At 40.0% G+C, this 20,191-nt stretch overlaps 1 protein-coding gene across 5 annotated transcripts in view; it reads left to right on the top strand.

Annotated features, from left to right (window-relative positions):
- The window catches only part of OSBPL6 (oxysterol binding protein like 6), a 315,980-nt gene that overhangs the window by 239,569 nt on the left and 56,220 nt on the right, over positions 1–20,191 (top strand). For 4 of the 5 annotated variants that reach the window (XM_089690437.1, XM_089690434.1, XM_089690435.1 and 1 more), the window contains one exon: positions 5,440–5,547. The exons of the other annotated variant lie outside the window; for it this stretch is intronic. In XM_089690437.1, the coding sequence (XP_089546563.1) occupies positions 5,440–5,547 (108 nt within the window). The remainder of the gene's footprint in view (positions 1–5,439; positions 5,548–20,191) is intronic. 5 annotated transcript variants of the gene reach the window in all.

Genomic DNA, 20,191 nt, shown 5'->3' with positions numbered 1-20,191 from the left:
CTCTGAGTCTAAGTGCAGGTCCTGAAAGTGTGGGGTTTACTTTTGTTCTTAGTCAGTGTCTAAACTATATATCAGTAGGTGCAATTTTTGAAAGGGGAAAACATCCAATTTAATGGTTTGTTTCTTGAGATCTAGATTTGGGTAAGAAATTCAGAGGAAATTACAGTATCTAAACAAAACTGGACATGAAGCTTTTAGGGAATATCACCCCTACTGCAGCATGTGTGGTGCGAAAAAGAAAACCTCTCAGCTGTGCTAAACTTTGGCTACGGTAGCAAACCTGTTTTGTTTTTTTTTGTTTTTTGTTTTTTTCTAGACATGCTTAAGCTGGACAAACACTCTATTCACCAAGTACAGGACAAAGGAGTGCTTTTGACAGTCAATCAGAACCTTCTCCAAAAAAAAAAAATCAGTTTGCAGTTGTTGATTGCCATAGGATAAGCAGTCCATTTTTATTTACCAGTTTTTATAACCTAGCCTTACTTTATCTAGTAGTAGTTGGTCAAATTCGGATAGACTTGTGTAATGCTGAAGATGTTTTCCAAGCCACTTATTTAGTTCTGAGTGTCAGGAAAATCACCCAAAACATCTTCAACATTACAAAATAAGTTCAATTGAATGTGGCTATAATATACTGGCTATACCATGACCTGGATGACTAGAAAGGAAAAAAAAAAAAAAGTTAAAATGAAGGAAAACGTTTAATGAGAAGGCTACATCCAAAATGGTATATCCATAGCAGCCAATCTAATAAGTCTTTTTTGTTCTGATTACACGTGAAAAAGCTTAAACCTATGTTGGAATATTGATACACAACATTGCTCTTTGCACTATCTTGATAAAGCCTCCCTAGGTACTTACTAATTGTGTTTTCTCAGTTTGCCGTTTGTCAGAGTGGTATAAATGGACTTATTTCTAGTGTGTAAATTTAGTATAATTGGTTGTCAAAGTAGCTACGACTGCAAAAAAAAAAGAAGTGCTTATTATAGCTGATTTAATCATTACAAATTGAGGCACACCATGTAGCATAACATAAAAAAAATGGAAATGATCATGCTGAAATGGCTCTGAAATGATTAGACATAAATGTTCATCTGGGAAAGTGGTGCACCTTTCAGAGCATCAATAATAGAAGGGAGAAATATTTGTGCTGCTACAATGAACATTAAATTCATTTACTTGCCTGAAATGTGAATAACTCATGAGAGATTTATTGAGAGATGTTTGTTGTGCTTGGGGGTTGTGCTCCAGCGCATATATAGTACATTACAATTTGAAACATTGCACCTAGTTTAACATGCAGCTGTTGCTTCAGTGTGCCTGTTCGCTAAGTGACTGAACGTTTATGTACAGACTGTAAATGTATCTTATTGGTTTCTACAGTTTTAGAGGAGTTTATCTAGGCAGGAAAACAGACCCCCTAATAGATTGCTAAGGTTTAACCACTTGCCTACCGGGCACTTTCATCCCCTTTCTGCCCAGGACAATTTTCAGCTTTCAGTTCTGTCGCATTTTGAATGACTATTACGTGGCCATGCAACACTGTACCCAAATGAAATTGTTATTTTGTTAAGACATATAGAACTTTCTTTTTGTGGTGTTTACTCACCACTGAGCTGTTTATTTTTTGCTAAACAAACTAAAAAAAGGCCACAAATTTTGAAAAATATATTTTTTTTCTTAGTTTTGGTTATTAAATTTAGCAAACAGGTAATTTTTCTTCTTCACTGATGAGGCTGCACTGATGGGCACTGATAGGCTGCACTAATGGGTACTGATGAGGCAGCAGTGATCAGGCTGCACGGATAGGCAGCATGGATAGGGTGCACTGATGGGCACTGACCAGGAGGCACTGATAAGGCTACACTGATATGGCACTGATGGGCACTTACTGACGACGCTGATGAGCACTGACTGGTAGCACTGATGGACACTGGCGGCATTGATGGACATTGTTGGGACTCCACTCATGAACACTGACTGGCAGCACTAATGGACACTGATGGGATTGCACTGGTGGACACTGTTGGGACTGCACAGATGTCCTCTGATGTGTAAATACAATTGCCGATTACCAGCTCTCCTCTCTCCCCACGCTGTGACAGCATGAGGAAAGTGCAACCAATAACCGGCAACTGTGTTTACAATGTGATCAGCTGCGTCATTGGAAACAGCTGATCACGTGGTAAAAGGGTGCTGTGATTGGCCCTTTACCATGTCGATTGATCAGCTGTGTCCAAAGGACACCCCAGGGGAGGCGCGGCTCTGAAGGACGTCATATGACATCCTCTGAGAACTAGACGACCACGCTGTAGCCGTCATTCGGCTATAGCCCAGTCATCAAGTGGTTAAAGTGAACCTGACCTGGCTTAAGACATCACTAAGGTAACCGCTGTGCTGTAGAAATGTCAGCCCATAGTTTTGCAAGTACCTGTATTAGCCTTCATCCCTTGTGAATTGAATCTTGACTTTTGCACAAATTAAGATTATGTTCCACTTTCTGTCATTCAACTGTAAAATGCCAGAGCTTCTAAATCCCACTGGATTTCTGGCTTTTGACAGTGACAACTGTAGGAAAACTCTCACAATCCATTCAGTTTGAAATAGAAATGAAAGACAAAACGTTTGTGTGTGGATATGAAAAAAAAAATTACTGTGAAACCTAAGGGGTTAATCCTGTGAAAAAAGGATGTTTGATCCTGTCTTCTCTGACCCTCCCCTTCTACTGTCCCCAATCCATCTGCTGATAGAACAGAGCCTTAAGGGCAAGTTGCACATGCTCATTTTGAGAGTTTTTTTTTCTTGGGATAATGCATGCAATCAGCACAGGGCCAGTCAGCGCTGTCCAGACAGAGGGTAGGGTTTTGCAGCCTCATAGGACAATCAGGGGAAAATGAAAATTCCTCCTACAAGCTTTAATTAGTACTCTTCTGGACACTGATACAATTAACAAGACTGCTATATACTGCTGATGAGAAAAGGTATTTAGCAGTTTTTATATTTGCCAAAATAATTGAATTTTCTTGTTCTGTGTACTGTGGGAGACCAGATATAGTGAATGCAGGGTCCTGGGTTTAGTAACACTTTAAGAATATGTAAATATTTGAATATCCATTACCTGAGTTATGCTTTAATCTCAACATCAGCAGAAGGTAAACTCCAGGGCACAGGCTGAACCTAGCATGCAAGGGCATTTAACAGGATTGCAGGATATGCTTTAAAGACTGCAGCTAGGTTTACACTGGTATCTAAACTGCCCCTCCTCTGAAAAGCGATCCATGTTCAAATCGCTTTACAGAGGCACTTGACAGGCAGTGAGGAAGTGATGCAACACCTCCTCACTGCCATTTTAACTCTATAATTTCTGCATGAATGCACTGCACGTGGTTGCTCTGCACCTCTGCTCTGATGAGAACTTTTTGGAAGGTGTGTGTCCCCCATTACATCTGGGGTAAAGCTAACACGGCTTTCATAAATAGAATATCATACCAACAGTAAAACATGGTGGTAGTGTGATGGTCTGGGGCTGTTTTGCAGCTTCAGGACCTGGACAACTTGCCATAATTAATGGAACCATGAATTTGCACTCTACCGGAAAATCACGAAGGATAATGTCCAGCCATCAGTTTGTGACCTCAGGTCCCCTTGGGTTATGCAGCAGGACAATGATCCAAAACACACCAGCAAGTCTACCTCTTAATGGCCCAAAAGAAAAAAAATTAGGGTTTTGGAGTAGCCTAGTCAAAGTCTGGGCTTCAATCCAATTGAGATGCTTATGCATGACCCTTAACAGGCTGTTCATGCTCTGAAATCCTCCAATGTGGCTGAATTAAAACAATGTTGCAAAGACAAATGGACCAACGTTCCTCCACAGGCTCATTGCCAGTTACCGCAAACACTTGATTGCAGTTGTTACCAACCAGGGTGGAACAACAAGTTATTAGGTTTAGGGCGCCAGGCAAGATAGGACAGCTTTTTTCCCTTAATAAATGAAATGCTCATTTAAAAACTGCATTTTGTATTTACTTTTGTTATCTGTGTGTAATATTGAAATTTGTTTAATGATAAATATGGGGAAAAAAAAGAAAAAAACAGGAAGGGGCCAAATACTTTTTCACAGCACTGTACATGGCTGCATAGTATGATGTGGATGTTAAGCTGGTCATACATGGATCAAAATTCTTCTGGTTCAGCAGGGGATCGGAAAATTTCAATCCATGTATGGGCACTGTGGTTGATCTACCGATCAACTGATCTGAAACTGATCTACCGATTGGACTTTTTGTAGAACCGCCCTGTCAGATTTTCCCTGGCTCACATGCAGTAGCTCAGCGGAGAGTATGATTTAGATGACAACACATTATGAAATCTGCGTTTCTACAGACCCTGTGCCACTGTATTCATCCAGTGTGCTGAATGAAAAAAAATAGTACTTTATTTCTCCCATTCACATCGAGTGTGTGGATGGGGGAATCGAGTACGTTTTTTGTTTGTTTTGTTTTTTTGTTCAACCTGCTGGTTAAATGAAAAAATACAGACTCATCTATGGGCTGCTTTATATCTGGCTAGTGCTAAGTTTTCTATAAGGAGAGAGTTGAACGTGGTGACTTTCTATAGATGTCCAGATGTCGCACAGTGGGGCAGCGGCACAGGGTCTGCCGAAAAGCAGATCTCATAATGAGTTGTCATCCATATCTTACTCCCCACTGAGCTATTGCATTTGATCCAGGGAAAACCCGACAGGGCGGTTGTACAGAAAGTCAATCGATAGATCGATTTCTGGACAACCACAGTGCCCATACATTGAAATTTGCCCAGCCCCTGCTGAACAGGACGAATTTCAATCCATGTATGGCCAGCCTAACACACATTAATGTGGCTTTGTATGCCAAATTAAACCATTATATGTGTTTTTTTCTGTTAGATGAAATTGGTATAAGTACCAGAATCTGATGTGGTGTCAGTCTTTTGTAATCCTCTGTACAACAGCAGTCTGACTGAGAGATGGGGAAACCAATCAGATGAGCTGTGTGCAAATTTGCTGACAGGTGTGGAATTTAACAGAGGGCTGACTTCCTAATTCTGCTGCTAATCTTTTACTGTCCAATCACTGACTAGGGGTGAGGAGCCGCAGCTGCAGTCCTGAAATATGACAGAGAAAGCAGTGCCAGTTGCCTGGCTGTGTTGTGTGGCAGGACTGTGTAAATCTCAGGTTTGAATAAATCAAAATACAAATCTTTTGGCAGGCAAAACAACTCCCTTTTTGTATTTCATCTCTGTACTTAGATGTTTTCCCGGAGTTCACCTTTAATTACCTTTTATCTCTCGACCTTTCCTGTTTTTGGATAATTAAGTATTTTTACAAATTTATCTTGAGGAAAATCATGTAATCGTTTTTTTTTTTGTTAGTTTTTCCTTTTTTTTTTTCTTTTCTTGAAGGCCCTGAACCAAAATTCTGAATTGCGAAGCCGTCTGAACAGAATACATACAGAGTCTGTCATCTCTGACCAAGTTGTTAGTGTTAACATTATAGCAAGTCCAGATGAGGTAATTTTTTTCAATATTTTGTATTCTGGATATAACGCACTGGGAGAGCTGTAAAGAGGATTTACACTATAAAATGTGTTAGCCTATGTAAACTTTTTAAAAGTTATGTTATTAATAATATTTTATTAATATTATTAATAATCATGCTATTATTATTTTATCATTTATCATTTTGTTTTTGTTACTGATGCTGACTTTTGGGCATAGTAGTTGATGCCTAGCCCATGAGTTAGGTCAACAAGATGAGACTAAATCAGAGAGGCAAACAGAAGAATATTTTCTGGGACATAATGGTAATATCAAGAACCTAGTAATGTATACTTAGACAAAAAATCTTTCTGCCCAGCCCTTAAAATGGCTAACTGGTTAGCCCCAAAAAGGGGGCCCTTGTCTGTGCACCATTTCTGTATACAATCCAAACACACAATGTTGCTCGGGGCAAGAAAAGTGTATTGAGCCCATTGGTGCTCTTAAAGTGGTATTAAACCCCAAACTGTAATACAATTGTGCTCAAATGTTTGCATACCCTGGCAGAAATTGTGGAATGTGGGCATTTATATTGAAAATATGACTGATAATGCCAAAAAATGTATTTTATTTAAGGATAGTGATCATATGAAGCCATTTACTATCACAAAGTTTTTTGACTCCTTTTCAAATCTTAATAGAAATCACACAAATGGCCCTGATCAAAAGTTTACAAACACTGGAATGTTTGACCTTAGTAGAGACACATACAGGTCAGTAGGTGACACACAGAGGTTAAAGTGGCAAAAAAGGTTAATTTCCCACATGTGTGGCTTTTTAAATTTCAGTTAGTGTCTGTGTATAAATAGTCAATGAGTTTGTTAGATCTCACGTGGATGCACTGAACAGGCTAGATACTGAGCTTTGGGGAGCAGAAAAGAACTGTCAATAGAACTGAGTAACAAAGTAATGGAACTTTATAAAGATTAGAAAGATATCCAAAGCCTTGAATATTTCAGTCAATACTGTTCAATCACTTATTAAGAAGTGGAAAGTTTGGGGATCTCTTCATACCAAGCCAAGGTCCAGTAAACCAAGAAAGATTGTAGCCCAAACTGACAGAAGAATAGCAGTTATTAAATTGTTAGTGAATTTTAGTAGGGCAGCTTCTTTTGAGTGCTGCAAGCAAAACAAGCCTGTAAGACAGCCTTTCTCAACCAGGATTTTGTCAGATGTTGCTAGTCTACAGCCATGATCAGTGAGCAACTTCTGTCTCTCAGATGAGGACCCATTCTCAACACTGATCTTTTTAGCTATCTGTAAGGGTGGGGGCATCATCTCAATGACCACAAACGTGAAAAGCATTCTTCTAGATGACCATCACCCCAGTGAACTGTTGATATAGTCATTATTAGCAGGGGTTGCCTGAGTCTAGAATGTTTTTTCAGGGGTTCCTCCATGTTGATAAAAGATTGTTCTGGGTGGTCAGTAAGGTTGTCAGTGAGGTAGGAGTTTAAAAGGTTGTAAGCTAAGTTTTCTGGACGTTTTGAAATAAATGGAAGTAAGGAGATGTGTCTTAAGTTGTTCAGGCTGGTAGGGTCCAGTGAAGTCTTTAAGTATGGGGGTGACCAGTGCATGCTTTAGAGGGTGCCAGTAGAAAGGAAGAGATTGAGGATGCGAGCGAGAGAGTATAGGGTAGAACAAGAGGGTGACTATAGTACCTGTGAGGGAACAGGGTCCACAGGACAGATGGTTAGGCAGAAATCTGAGAAAAGTTTGGTGACCTCTTCTGTAGTAGCAGAGTCAAAAAAGGAAAGTATCAATTGTGCTGTAAGACAGAGTATGTTAAGTGGGGTAGATAGCTGTACAGTGCAGATGTCCTCATGAATTGTATCAATCTGTTTTTTGAAGTGAATGGCAATCTCCTAGGCAGTGACTAAGTTAGTGGGTGGAGGTAGTGGGGGACATAGTAGAGAGTTACTGTATAGGTAGAAAGAGGCCAATGAGGACTACATGAGAGAATATTAATGAGAGTGATTAAATAAGTTGGCTTGGTGGCATGGAGGGAGGAATTGTACTTTAGGGGTGGCAGATTTGTATATGGTGAACTTTTGCAGGGAATTTGTTTTACACCACAGTCGCTCATGAACACGGCTGCACCTCTTGAGATTTCTGGTGTCATCAGTTTACCAACGCTGTAGCAGTCAGGGCATGATTCTGTGTGTATTTAGAGGAGTAAGTGTATCAAGGGAGGATGAGAGTAAACTGTTGTAGACAGAGGCATCCAGGTAAGGGCAGGACAGGAAATGAGCCACACATAAACACTGTTGAAGAACACACAGAGCACACTGACCGGCTACACACTCGGCCATGGCCCACAGCACAAAGATGGACCGCACTCTGATATCCAGTAAGACAAGCAGTGTTAGATGGCCTCAAGTACTTCAATAAATATCCATCTCTGGTGTATAATTCATCTTAGATTTCCTTACAGCTTAATTTGCAGTTTCAGTCCTAGATTGGGAACATGATTATTTTCCCTGTACAAGTGGTACAAGTTTCAGAACCTATTTAATATTTTGATATAGTTTCTTCTCCATCACAGTGTATTTATTTAAATTAAGTAGTTAACCTCTTGTTTCAAAGCAGCATAACTACAAGGAGTTGGCCATCTTATTAAGACTGCAGAATTTTGAAAAGCAGATGTCCCTATACAATATTGAAAAAATAATTGTGGTATCATTGTTAGTGTGATTGTTCTGTTATACTAATTGGCTTAGTAGAAAAAAGCTGCCTGGGAGATTTTCTTTTGAGCAGAGTAGCGAAAGGCTCTGCAGTAATTAGTTTGCATCATTATCTCTGAAATTGTTGGGATTGTCTTTGAACAGGTAATAAACTTTATCATTCTAAACTCTAGTGGATAGAAATGTAGATGTTCACTAGAGATAATCATTGTACAAATACATAAGACTGCACACTGCTCTAGGCTGCCACTCACCTGCTTGTTTCTCACTGCAAAGCTCCTCTAGAAGGTGCATGCCTGGCCCGCCAGCAACTACTTAGCACACTTACATACTGGATGGCTGCACTCTTCATGAGTTTTATTGGTAAATCCACATTATGGACATCACCTCACAGTAGGGTGCAGGAGATGGATAATATGTTTTGGGCCCACCGGACACTTAATCTTGTCCAAGACCCCACGGTAATGTGATGTCCATATTGTGTATTTTAGCAATAAATCCAATATTTGTGTCCATCATTTGTGAGTAAAAGAAGTATTTTGTCCCCAAGCAAAACATTACTTAGTACTTGATGGAGAAACCCTTGTTGGCGAGCACAGAGGTAAGAAGTTTCTTGTAGTTGGTTACCAGGTTTGCACACATCTCAGGAGGGATTTTGGTCCTCTTTCTTACAGATCTTCTCTAAATCCTTAAGGTTTCTTGGCTGTTGCTTGGCTACTTGAAGTTTCAGCTCCGTCCATAAATTTCTATAGAATTAAGGTCTGGAGACTGGGTAGGCCACTCCATGACCTTAATGTACTTTTTCTTGAGCCACTCCTTTATTGCCTTGGTGATATGTTTTGGGTCATTGTCATGCTGAAAGACCCATCCATGACCTGTTTTCAGTGTTCTGGCTGAGGGAAGACGGTTCTCATCCAAGGTTTTACAATACATGACCCCGTCCATTGGTCCCTCAATGCAGCAAAGTCGGACTGTACCTTTAGCAAAGAAACGGCTCCAAAGTATAATGTTTCCACCTCCGTTCTTAACTGTAGGGATGGTGTTCTTAGGGTCATAGTCAGCATTTTTCTTCCTCCAACACGGCGAGTCGAGTTAATGCCAAGCAGCTCAATTTTGGTCTCATCTCACCAGAGCACTTTCTCCCAATCATTCTCTGAATCATTTAGATGTTCATTGGTAAACTTCAGACGGGCCTGTACATGTGCCTTCTTGAAGAGGGGGACTTTGCGGGTGCTGCAGGATTTAAATCCATGGCGGTATATTGTGTTACCAATGGTTTGTTTGGTGACTATGGTCCCAGCTGTTTTGAGATCATTCTCAAGCTCCTCCCGTGTAGTTCTGGGCTGATCCCTCACTTTTTTTCATGATCATCCTTACCCCATGAGGCAAAATCTCGCACGGATCTCCAGACCGACGGCGAATGATAATTATTTTGTATTTCTTCCATTTGCGAATAATCGCTCTAACAGTTGTCTCCATCTCACAAAGCTTCTTGCTGATGGTCTTGCAGCCTATTCCAGCCTTGTGCAGGTCTACAATCTTGTCCCCACATCCTTTGACAGCTCTCTGATCTTGTCCTTGGTGAGGTTTGAATGGAAGAAAGAGATTCTGTGGACAGGTGTCTTTTATACACAAAATGAGTTGTCGTTAAGAGCGCCTTCCTAAATTGACAGGAATAATCTGTGTACCACATGAGCACATAGCCAGTCTAAGGCAGTCAGAATTATTATTGGTTGGTAAGGAATCAAATACTTATTTTGCTCACTAAACTGCAACTCAATTTGTAACATTTGTATCGTGTGGTTTTTTTTTTCTGGCATTTTGGTTGATATTCTGTCTCTATCATTTAAAATACACCTATGATAAAAATTATAGACTCTTCATTGCTTTGTAAGTGGGCAAACTTTCAAAATCTGCAGGGGACAGTAAGGGCTTGTTTACATTTACGGCCTGTGAGCGGTTACCAAGTAACTTAAGTGACCCTCGCTCTTCAAAAGGTTGAGCACCCTTGACCTATTATGTGAAAGGTTGCTGTAGCAAAAGCATGCTTGACTGGTGGCTTTAATAGCAAAGTTTAAACAGAATTCTGTTTGCCATTCCTTTTTTATACACTTGTACCACAGTGTACAGCCAGTAGGTGACAACTCTATTTTCTGGTTTAGGCCTTGTTCACACAGGATGTATATACACAGGATGATATCATACAGCCATGCAGGGGAGTGTTTTTCCACACGGGGATGCACAGGTATTCCATGCATCCCCATGCGTGAAGTGCGATTTGATTTCTATTGGGACACAGTGGCTGCATGGACACAGCCACTGTATCCAAATGTGAGGTATGTGTGGGTGCAGGTGCATGAGGTTTTGTGTCCCCAAATTCACCATGTGTGCGTTCGGGCACATAATTTTGTGTGCAACCGCATACACATGGATGTCTATTTACAAGTGAGATGCATTTGTTGTGTTGAAATTTGTTTAGCTGCATTTACACACATTTGTTTCTACAATTAATGCGCATTTGATTTGCATATCTGGTGAGTGCACAATCATATTATTTTATATCACCTGACCCACGGTCTCTGTCATAAGACATCCTCAGATCACTTGGGATCTCACCATCACCTCTTCTATGAACTTTTTGTATTGAATTTCACGATTTGCAGCACTATCAGCCTATGGATTAGTGACTTATATATTTATTTGCACATAATCACTTTAATATATTATTAGTTTAAAAGTTTTATGCATTATAGATTTTGAAAGCGCTGCACCCTTTTATATTATTGTTGTATTGTTGTATTTTTAATTTCAAGATGCACCAAATATTTTCAATTGGTGAAAGATCTGGATTGCAGGCAGGCCAGTTAGGCACCCGCAATCTTCTACTATAAAGCCATGCTGTTGTCATAGTTGCAGTATTCTCTTTAGCATTGTCCTGCTGAAATATGCAAGTACTTTGCTGAAAAAGATGTCTGGATGGAAGTATATGCTGCTATCTTTTAGCATTGATGGTGCCTTTCCAGATGTGTAAGTTGCCCTCTCCATATGCACTAATGCACCTAAATACCATCAGAGATGCAAGCTTTTGAACTGACGGCCGATAACCTGATAGGTTCACATATACTTTAAGTAGTCATACACAGGCTTCCGGTAAGCTTGAGCTTATTATAGTATGATGGATGCTGATTGAACGAAAAAAAAAGTGATTACTGTATGGCCAGCCTAAATTAAACTCTAACTACAGGATATTAGCAACCCCCTACCATCCTCTTCTTCCACATCCTCTATCTAACTGCTGGTATGAAATATTAAACTATCCAAATGTTCATTTTACTTACTGGAAGCCATGGTAACAATCTTTCTGTCTTTTCGTTCGGTTGTGCAAATCACTGCTTGCATGTAGACACCTCCTGTTGTTGAAGGCCACACTTCCAGTAGCTAGGTCCTCTCTCATAGGCTCCAGAGGCAGGAAAGCTCAAGGAGGCCAGTGAGGGAACCAGTGCCCAGAAAGATAGTGGGTGAAAAACTGTGACTTTGATCAATTACACTACAGGATGGCTTAGGGAGAGGTGTTTGAAATCTAAACTGGAGCAGTAAGGTACACAATGCACTATTTAAATTTTCATTTTTTTTTCCTGGAGTCGGAGTTTAAAATTAACCTGTTTCTTTGTCATGCATGGGCAAAGCACTCGTTCACTTAATGTTTTCAAGAACCATTATTCTTGTTAATTGTTGCATTGTTAGTAAATCCTGAGATAATTCAGCAACATGGAGGCTTATACGGCTGAAACCCCAAGTTGTACCTGTGCCCAGACTATGGGCATTAAATTTAACAAGCAATAAAGGAGCTTTAAACAAGGCATCCATGACTTATGTAGCTGTAATGTAAAGGTATTAATTCCCAAAGATACTCAAAAATCACAACAAAAAAGCCAGAATTCAGTCAGTTTCTAGTCACTTAGAAAACACCTGCTGGTTGCTTATGATAGGGGTCTGACAGCCTGCCAAGATTCTTTTTTCATAGTCACTTAGAAAACACCTGCTGGTTGCTTATGATAGGGGTCTGACAGCCTGCCAAGATTCTTTTTTTCATAGAAAAAAAAAACTAAGACTTCATTGCCTGTTGTTTGAATTTTGAAAACTAATTTCTCTACAATGCTTATAGATACAAAGATGAATGTTTAAAGTGATTTTACTGCTTATCAGAATATGTAAATACTTTATTATAATAAACTATATTAAGTTAATCAGAGTACACATGTACAGGTTGTATACAGTAAGAAGACTGATACAGACATGTAGCAATGTAAACAAGAATCACAAGACAAAGCACAATTTTTAAGCGTAATGTTTTAGGAACAACGTTAGACATTAAAACAATAAAACCACTTAAAAGAAAAGGGAAGAGATACTAGCCAATTACCAAAAAGCTACTTTCTTAAGTTCTTAATAAAGAAAATGCATACATAAAACCCATGAAGTCAGTGGGGTGTGAGTGCATCTGTAGATACAGGAACAGATGAGAGTTTCAAACTGAAACCTGATGTTTACAGGGATTGGGGCAGAAGACCCGTTCCCCCCCAGATTTTGTCAAATCTCTGGCCTCATGAGTTACTCTGTGATGGGACAGTACTTTAACAAGGTACTTGCATAAATTAATGTGTAGCTCCACAGTAGATGTCTAGTTCAACGCTTTTGGTTTTCTGTGCATAAAAGAACTACAGTAACAGACCTTGGGCTGGTAGGTGGGTTCCAGCACCATGCCTCACCAAAAAGTTATTTAGATTACCCCACATTTACACATGGGACTTTCAGGGTGCTCAACTAATTTTCTACAATGATTTGATTAAAAAAATGAAACTTGCAAATATTTTACAGAAATGTCTTAATCCATTAGTCATACTCACTGACCACAAGCCCTACGAGATAGCCCAGGTGGCTCCATCTATTCCTTCTCAGGTACTGAGTTGGTCTCAGGTTCCTTATCTGGCCATTCGGAGAGACATTACCAGTATGTAAGAGACGATACATATTACCAGGCTTTGATATTGAACATTGAGTGAAGACTGCCCCCCTTATGTACTGTAGATATATCATGAAATAACAAATCCTATTATATAATATATAATACAGAAGGGGAGGGGAGGGAATGTCTTTTTAACAATAAATTAATATGTGCAAATGTGGTGCATAGAAAAACAAAAGACATGAATGCACTTGGGCCAGTTTTACCAAAGATATCAGGTAGACACAACTCTGAATTACATGTGTTGGGGATGGTAATGTTCTGGGAGAGAAATTCTTTATTTTTGTGATCAGATGGGTCTGATTTTAGTACATTCTCATACCAAATGTAGCAGATCTCCATACCTCATATGTATATACATTAGTGTGCATGATCTGGGCACAGGTTCTCTTTAAAGAGAACCTGTAATGCGGAACCTCTGCCCACAAAAGGCAAGCAAAGCACACATAGCCAGCATTGCTGCTACCTGCAGCTGTGTTTTTCCCCATTACGAACATCATGCATCTTGTTCTGAGCTGTCGGAGTGTGGAGGTGGCCATATTGGTAGAGGAGCAGAGTTTTGCTTCCTCTTGTCAGAACTGCTGCCATGATGACTGTTGATCTGACGAATGGTGTGGTAATGTTCAAGAAGCAGCAGGATGCAGAAAACAAATCCATAGAATGAGTGAAACAGAAGCAAGAGAGATCCTTGTACAGCAGGTTCTCAAGTACAGCGTCTTCTTTAGCAAGGATTACAGTAAACTGTACAGTAGTGACATCACCAAATCTCACTGAAAATCTAGTGAGACTGCCAGTAAAAAGCAGTATGCCTAGCTGATCTCACACTGCAGATATACAGGTATTAGGCCTCAGAACAAGAGTACCCAGGCACAGTCACTTGTCAGAAAAAGATTATTAAACACAAGCTGGCATTCCAGTAAAGATCTTTGGATCCCTTATTACATCAAATAGGTGGACAGGTGTGCAAAGTTAAAAAAAAAAAATTATTACCCCTTTATAGATGCATCAGCCTTGCTCTGCCTTTGTAAAAATATAATGTTCCTACTGTGTGACAACTAACACACTTGTGTCCAGTTTATCTTGTTGTACTTTACAAATCTAGCAAAGAGTTTCCGAATCAACACACCTAGCATTAGATTTGTTATATGTAATGTAGGATACGGAGTTGAGTTTGTTAGGAAGATTCATTAGAAAGCTTGTGAGTACAGTGGAAACCAGTGGTGTGTGCAAGTCTTAATTCTGCATCTTATTTCCATCCTATACTTTCCCTCCATTGGAGCACAATCCATCAAATAATGACAAAAAGTGAAAGCTCCTTGCTATGGAATTTTAGAACCGTGTACCTCACCATTGCTATTTACATGTTCATTCATCATTTCAGCAAATGGTATTGAATTCTTACCCAGGCTAATAGTCCTGTTTTATCCTTCTTCCCCAGTGATACAATGCTGTAACTTTTTATGCAACGTTGCCTAGTAAGGAAGAAGGGCTTGTTCACACTACATGTGGTGACCTGGGTTTTTTTTTTTTTTTTGCACATAACATAAGCCACCACTAGGGTGCAAAGAAAACAATTGTTTCCTATGTATCCCATTCACAGTACAACATTGTGGTGATGTAAAGTATGGAAAAAATCTAATGCATCAGATGGCAGCAAAGGTCAGTGCATTGTACCATGTTGCTACGTTGAGACTTGAATGGAGTGCACATTTGTATACTCTCAAAGTGGTTGGAAAGGTAAAAGGGTTTTTTTTTTTTTTTTTACCTTAATGCATTCTCTTTTTATAGTAGCTCCCCTGCAGCCTCCCCCCAAAATACTTACCTGAGCCTGATCTTGATCCAGCAATGTGCACGTCCAAGGAGAGACTTTGCTGTGTAATCAGGAGTTTTTGAACTATATTCCCCAGGGAGAGATTGCCAGGAGGAGAGGTAGGAGTTGCATTTTCTCAAGTTGTGCAGGACACAGCTTCCTCTTGCCTGGGCAAGCCTGGAAAGTGCACATCGCTGGCCTGTGTGTACCATCACCACTGCTGCATAACGGCGGCCTGAGCAGAATCCGGAATGCTGAGTCAAGGCATGCTGACAGCCAGCATCATGTGGGTGCAGAACAGAGAGTGAACTAATTGCTGTGTGTGATCAGATGGTGAGCTGCAATATCAATGGAGCTGGTGAGCTGCTGCTATGGAGATTTACTATCTACTGCTAGAAAGACTGAGCCCTTTAGGAACTGACCATACAGCCATATAGTAGCCTTATTGCTGCCTGCAGGCTTGACTGGGACTATTCTCATGTGCACCAGTGGTACAACTAGGCCCCAACACTAGCCAGCTGAAGAGTTAAGACTAAAGACTGTCCCTTTACAGCTGCTCCAGAGACTTTCGCGTGTTGATTATGCTAAGAGGTACCTCTCAGGGGACATTGCACCATATCCTAGCCATTCTCCTAGAATGCACTCTAGTCTTATTATTCACATTGTAGTTAATGCTTATATACCCTGCTTATTGCTGATCTTCCCAATTCATGAGTTGATTCCAATCTACAGAACTCTAAACAAAGTCATTTTAACCTAGGGATCATATTGTTTAGCAGTGTGTGTCTGAATCTTTACTCTGTGTACTCCTTTATGTTCAAGCCACAGTTTACTATAATCCTTACACATATATACCAGTTAATTTACCACAAAATGGTCTTGTGTCTATTTCTTGATACTAATTCACATTTGAATTAATGGTATCCACGCCTGTGTTTCCTATAAGTGCATGCAGTAACTTTCATTAAACCAGGTGTGTGAGAGGGGTTGATATTGTTTTTGGAGTCGAGGTGCAGAACAGAGAACCCAAATTACCAAGTGACTCCTCAGGGGTAGTGCTACATAAAGGAATTGGTATTATTTAAAGTACCAACAGACTGTTCTCATAATAGGTTTGCTTTAGAGTCCTTTAGATTATTAAACAAAAAAATACTGGTGCAACAACTGCTCTTGCACCCTTGGTGGGGTTATAGGTGTCCTAATCCCAGTCAATGTCATTTTGCTGGACATTGGTCTGCATTTAATTGTATTAATATCTATAAATAAATGCATGTGAAATAAAGGAATTCGCATACAGAATACTATTATTACAATTATTAACCACATACAGTTTTCAAAATAAAATATTTATTGTGATAGTGGCACTTTAATTAAAGCCTACAATTTTACCTACAGAACAACAATTAAGAATGATTTGTTTTGTAATATAACTATTCTCTGACTCTTCGTGGGGCAATCACAACTGGGCTCTCAGCCCAAAAGGCATTATCTTTAATTAAATGAAAGAATTCAAGCGGTTTGTTGTATAGAAACATGTTCCTATACCAAAGCAAAATCAAATTGCAAAATTGTAGCATTCGGTATAAGCACTGTTTTATGAATATATCACTTCTGAGTCAGAGATGAGACTCTTCGATGTCATGTCATATTTTTAGCAAGGACACAGTTCTTTGCCTGGAAACAAATATAGTAAAGTGAATATTGTCTGTGCTAGAAAACTCGACTCCGGGATCACCTGGAAATATTCCCAATCCTTGCCAAAACTCCCAAACCATTTACCACTGATGGGTTCTTTCAACGGTCAGCTTTTGTAATTTCTTGTCTAAATCTTGTCAGTACATTTGATAATACCTACAGTGACCTTGCGAAAATCCTTCGAAAATACTAAAATATTTCACTTGCTTACACTGTTCGAAATGTATTTGTTTGAGAAAATCTTTCCATACTGCTCCTTCAAACTTTTTTGCCTTTTGAAAATGATTGTAGGTATGAAACCCACTAATGATTAGGAAATCAAACAAATGTTGCAAAACAAACATTTTTGAGTCATGTTCTGCTAGTGTATGGCTGGCTTAATACTAAATATAGAACCCGATACATTACACTTACAGCAAAGGAAAGAAGTATTTGATCCCCTGCTGATTTTGAATGTTTGCCCTCTCACAAAGAAATGATCAGTCTAAACATCACATGGTAGGTGTATTGTAACATTGAGAGAATAGCAACAAAAAATGAAAAAGAAATGCATGTCTAACAAATTATGCACTGATTTGCATGTTCATGAGGGAAATAAGCATTTGATCCCCTTCACAAAACATGACTTTGTGATTGCCAACAAGGGATTTGCCATCAAGTACTAAGTTCAGACAATTCCTGTAGTTGGCTACCAGGTTTGCACACACCTCAGGAGGGATTTTGGCCTACTCCTCTTGGCAGATCCTCTCCAAGTCATTAAGGTTTGCTTCTGACGTTTGGCAACTCAAACTTTCAGCTCCTTCCACAGATTTTCAATTGGATTAAGGTGTGGAGACTGGCTTCTTCTGGAGCCACTCCTTTGTTGCCTTGGCCGTGTGTTTTGGGTCATTGTCATGCTGGAACACCCATCCACGACCCATTTTCAATGCCCTGGCTGAGCGAAAGATTTGACGGTACATTGCCCCGTCCATCGTCCCTTTGATACGGTGCAGTTGTGCTGTCCCCTTAGCAGAAAAACACACCCAAAGCAGAATGTTTCCACTACCATGTTTGACAGTTGAGATGGTGTTCTTGGGGTCATAGGCAGCATTCCTCCTCCTCCAAACACGGCGAGTTGAGTTGATGCCAAAGAGCTTGATTTTGGTCTGATCTCACCACAACACTTTCAACCAGTCCTCCTCTGCATCATTCAGATGTTCAGTGGCAAACTTCAGATGGGCCTGGACATGTGCTTTCTTGAGCAGAGGGACCTTGTGGGCACTGCAGGATTTCAATCCTTATTGGCGTAGTGTGTTACCAATTGTTTTCTTGGTGACTGTGGTCCCGGCTGCCTGGAGATCATTGACAAGATCTTTCACGTGTAGTTCTGGAATGATTCCTCACTGTTCTCATGATCATTGACACTCCATGAAGTGAGATTTTGCATGGTGCACCAGACCTAGGGAGACTGACAGTTGTTTTGTGTTTCTTCCATTTACGAATGATTGCACCAACTGTTGTCACCTTCTCACCAAGCTGCTTGGCGATAGTTTGGTAGCCCAGTCCAGCCTTGTGTAGGTATACAATCTTGTCCATGACATCCTTGGACAGCTCTTTGGTCTTTGCCATGGTGGAGAGTTGGAAATCTGATTGTTTGATTGTACCTATGGACAGGTGTCTTTTATACAGGCAACAAAATGTGATTTAGCAGCACTCCCTTTCAGAGACTGCTTCTAATCTCAGCTTGTTTCCTGTATGAAAGACACCTGGTAGCCAGAAATCCTGCTGAATGATAGGGGATCAAAAACGTATTTCCCTCATGAACATGCAAATCAGTGCATAATTTGTTAGATATGCATTTCTTTAGAATTTTTTGTTGCTGTTCTGTCTCTCGGTGTTGCAATACACCTACCATTTGATTTTTAGACTGATCATTTCTTTGTGAGTGGGCAAACATTCAAACTCAGCAGGGGATCAAATACTTCTTTCTTTCACTGTAGGCTCCATGCACACTTAAAAAGGTTAAAAAAAACACTAGTTTGCATGGACCTTAAAGTACAACTTAGGCCTCTTGCACAAGGTACTCATGTTTGAGCATCAGCATTTCTGGCCGTAATTTCAGGCATTTGTTCTGCACATATTTTTACATGAATTGACGATCTTGCGCACAATTCACTCCTAAGCAAAATCCATTCATATTTATTCTTATATGCACATATCTCAAATTACTGATCAGGACCTCAAATTTGTCTTTCTTTTTTTGTTTTCTTTTTTTTTTAATCAAGAATACACAGTGCTTGTTTAAGCGCCTGTGTTTACTGCCACATTTTAAACAATGGGCTGCATTTTAGATCAGTAGAAAAAACGCTGTACTGAGCTTTTTCAAGATGCAGTGTGCAAGAGACATAAAAGCAAAGCTTTTATTTTAGTTTTGGATTGGAGTTGAGAGGGATTTTATGGTTTGTGTCCCTGTTGGGGAGATTCACCCTCTATTTGTCCTGTTTACTGTTACCAAAGTGAAAGTAAAAGAAAATTCCAAATTTTGGGTTGTCCCCAGAAAAGTATTAAATAGGAAATCTTCCAATGGGGACACTAGTTCTGGTGGTGACCTGGGGGTCCCCTAAGGATCCCCTTAATTTGCAAGGATTTCCGCTCGCTTCCTGCTTTGGCTATGGGGCAGGAAGTAAATTCTCCCCAACAGGACACAGAGGGCAAAAAAAAAAATTGACAGGGGTTATGACCTTCCCTTACTCTGGTTACTTTAGTTCTACTTTAACATTGTGTATGGGCTTCTAATGACCAAAGTGGGCTTTTTATTAAAGCGGACCATACAAAATCCCCCATCCACACCTTCAAGGTTTGCATTTGTTTTGTGACAGCCTGGACTCCTCTTTTGGCAGACTACACTGATCGGCGCTGCAGCACAGATCGAAGGAAATTTTTCCAACTTTCCTGTTCAAAATAAGCCGATCATTAGATCAGCAAATTTCAATTGGGAACAGCCATAGATGGGTGGAAAATTTGCCGATCCTTGCTGAACTGGCTAATTTGCAACAATTTATGGCCAGCTTAAGACTCATACTTACAATTAATAGAGCTGGTCTGCAATAGCAAATTGTATCATTTTCAGTATACATGCCAAGTATTAAAAAAACTCCTGCTCTGCAACCCCTTGTGTCTCAAAGTCTTGGCAATGATTACATGGTCTCTGCCTATCAGGAGTACTGTGGCTGTTTCACATCGTAAGAGACCTTAGTCTATTGCAGCCTTTTTCAGTCTCTTTACCCTAGAGCAGTGGTCTCCAAACTGCAACCCAGGGGCTCTATGCTTGCTTTTATCTGGCCCTTGGGGAAAAATTCCATCCACCAATGCCATCAATAGGGCACAATTCCTCCCGTCAAAACAGGGCACAATTCCTCCTAA

This window comes from Staurois parvus, unplaced genomic scaffold (assembly GCF_062004578.1).
Source record: "Staurois parvus isolate SC_StPar_1 unplaced genomic scaffold, SC_StPar_1.0 ptg000530l, whole genome shotgun sequence".
In the NCBI taxonomy this organism is placed as follows: Eukaryota; Metazoa; Chordata; class Amphibia; order Anura; family Ranidae; genus Staurois; species Staurois parvus.
The sequence above is the reverse complement of the archived record's forward strand: the minus strand, read 5'-3'. Positions and strand labels throughout refer to the sequence as shown.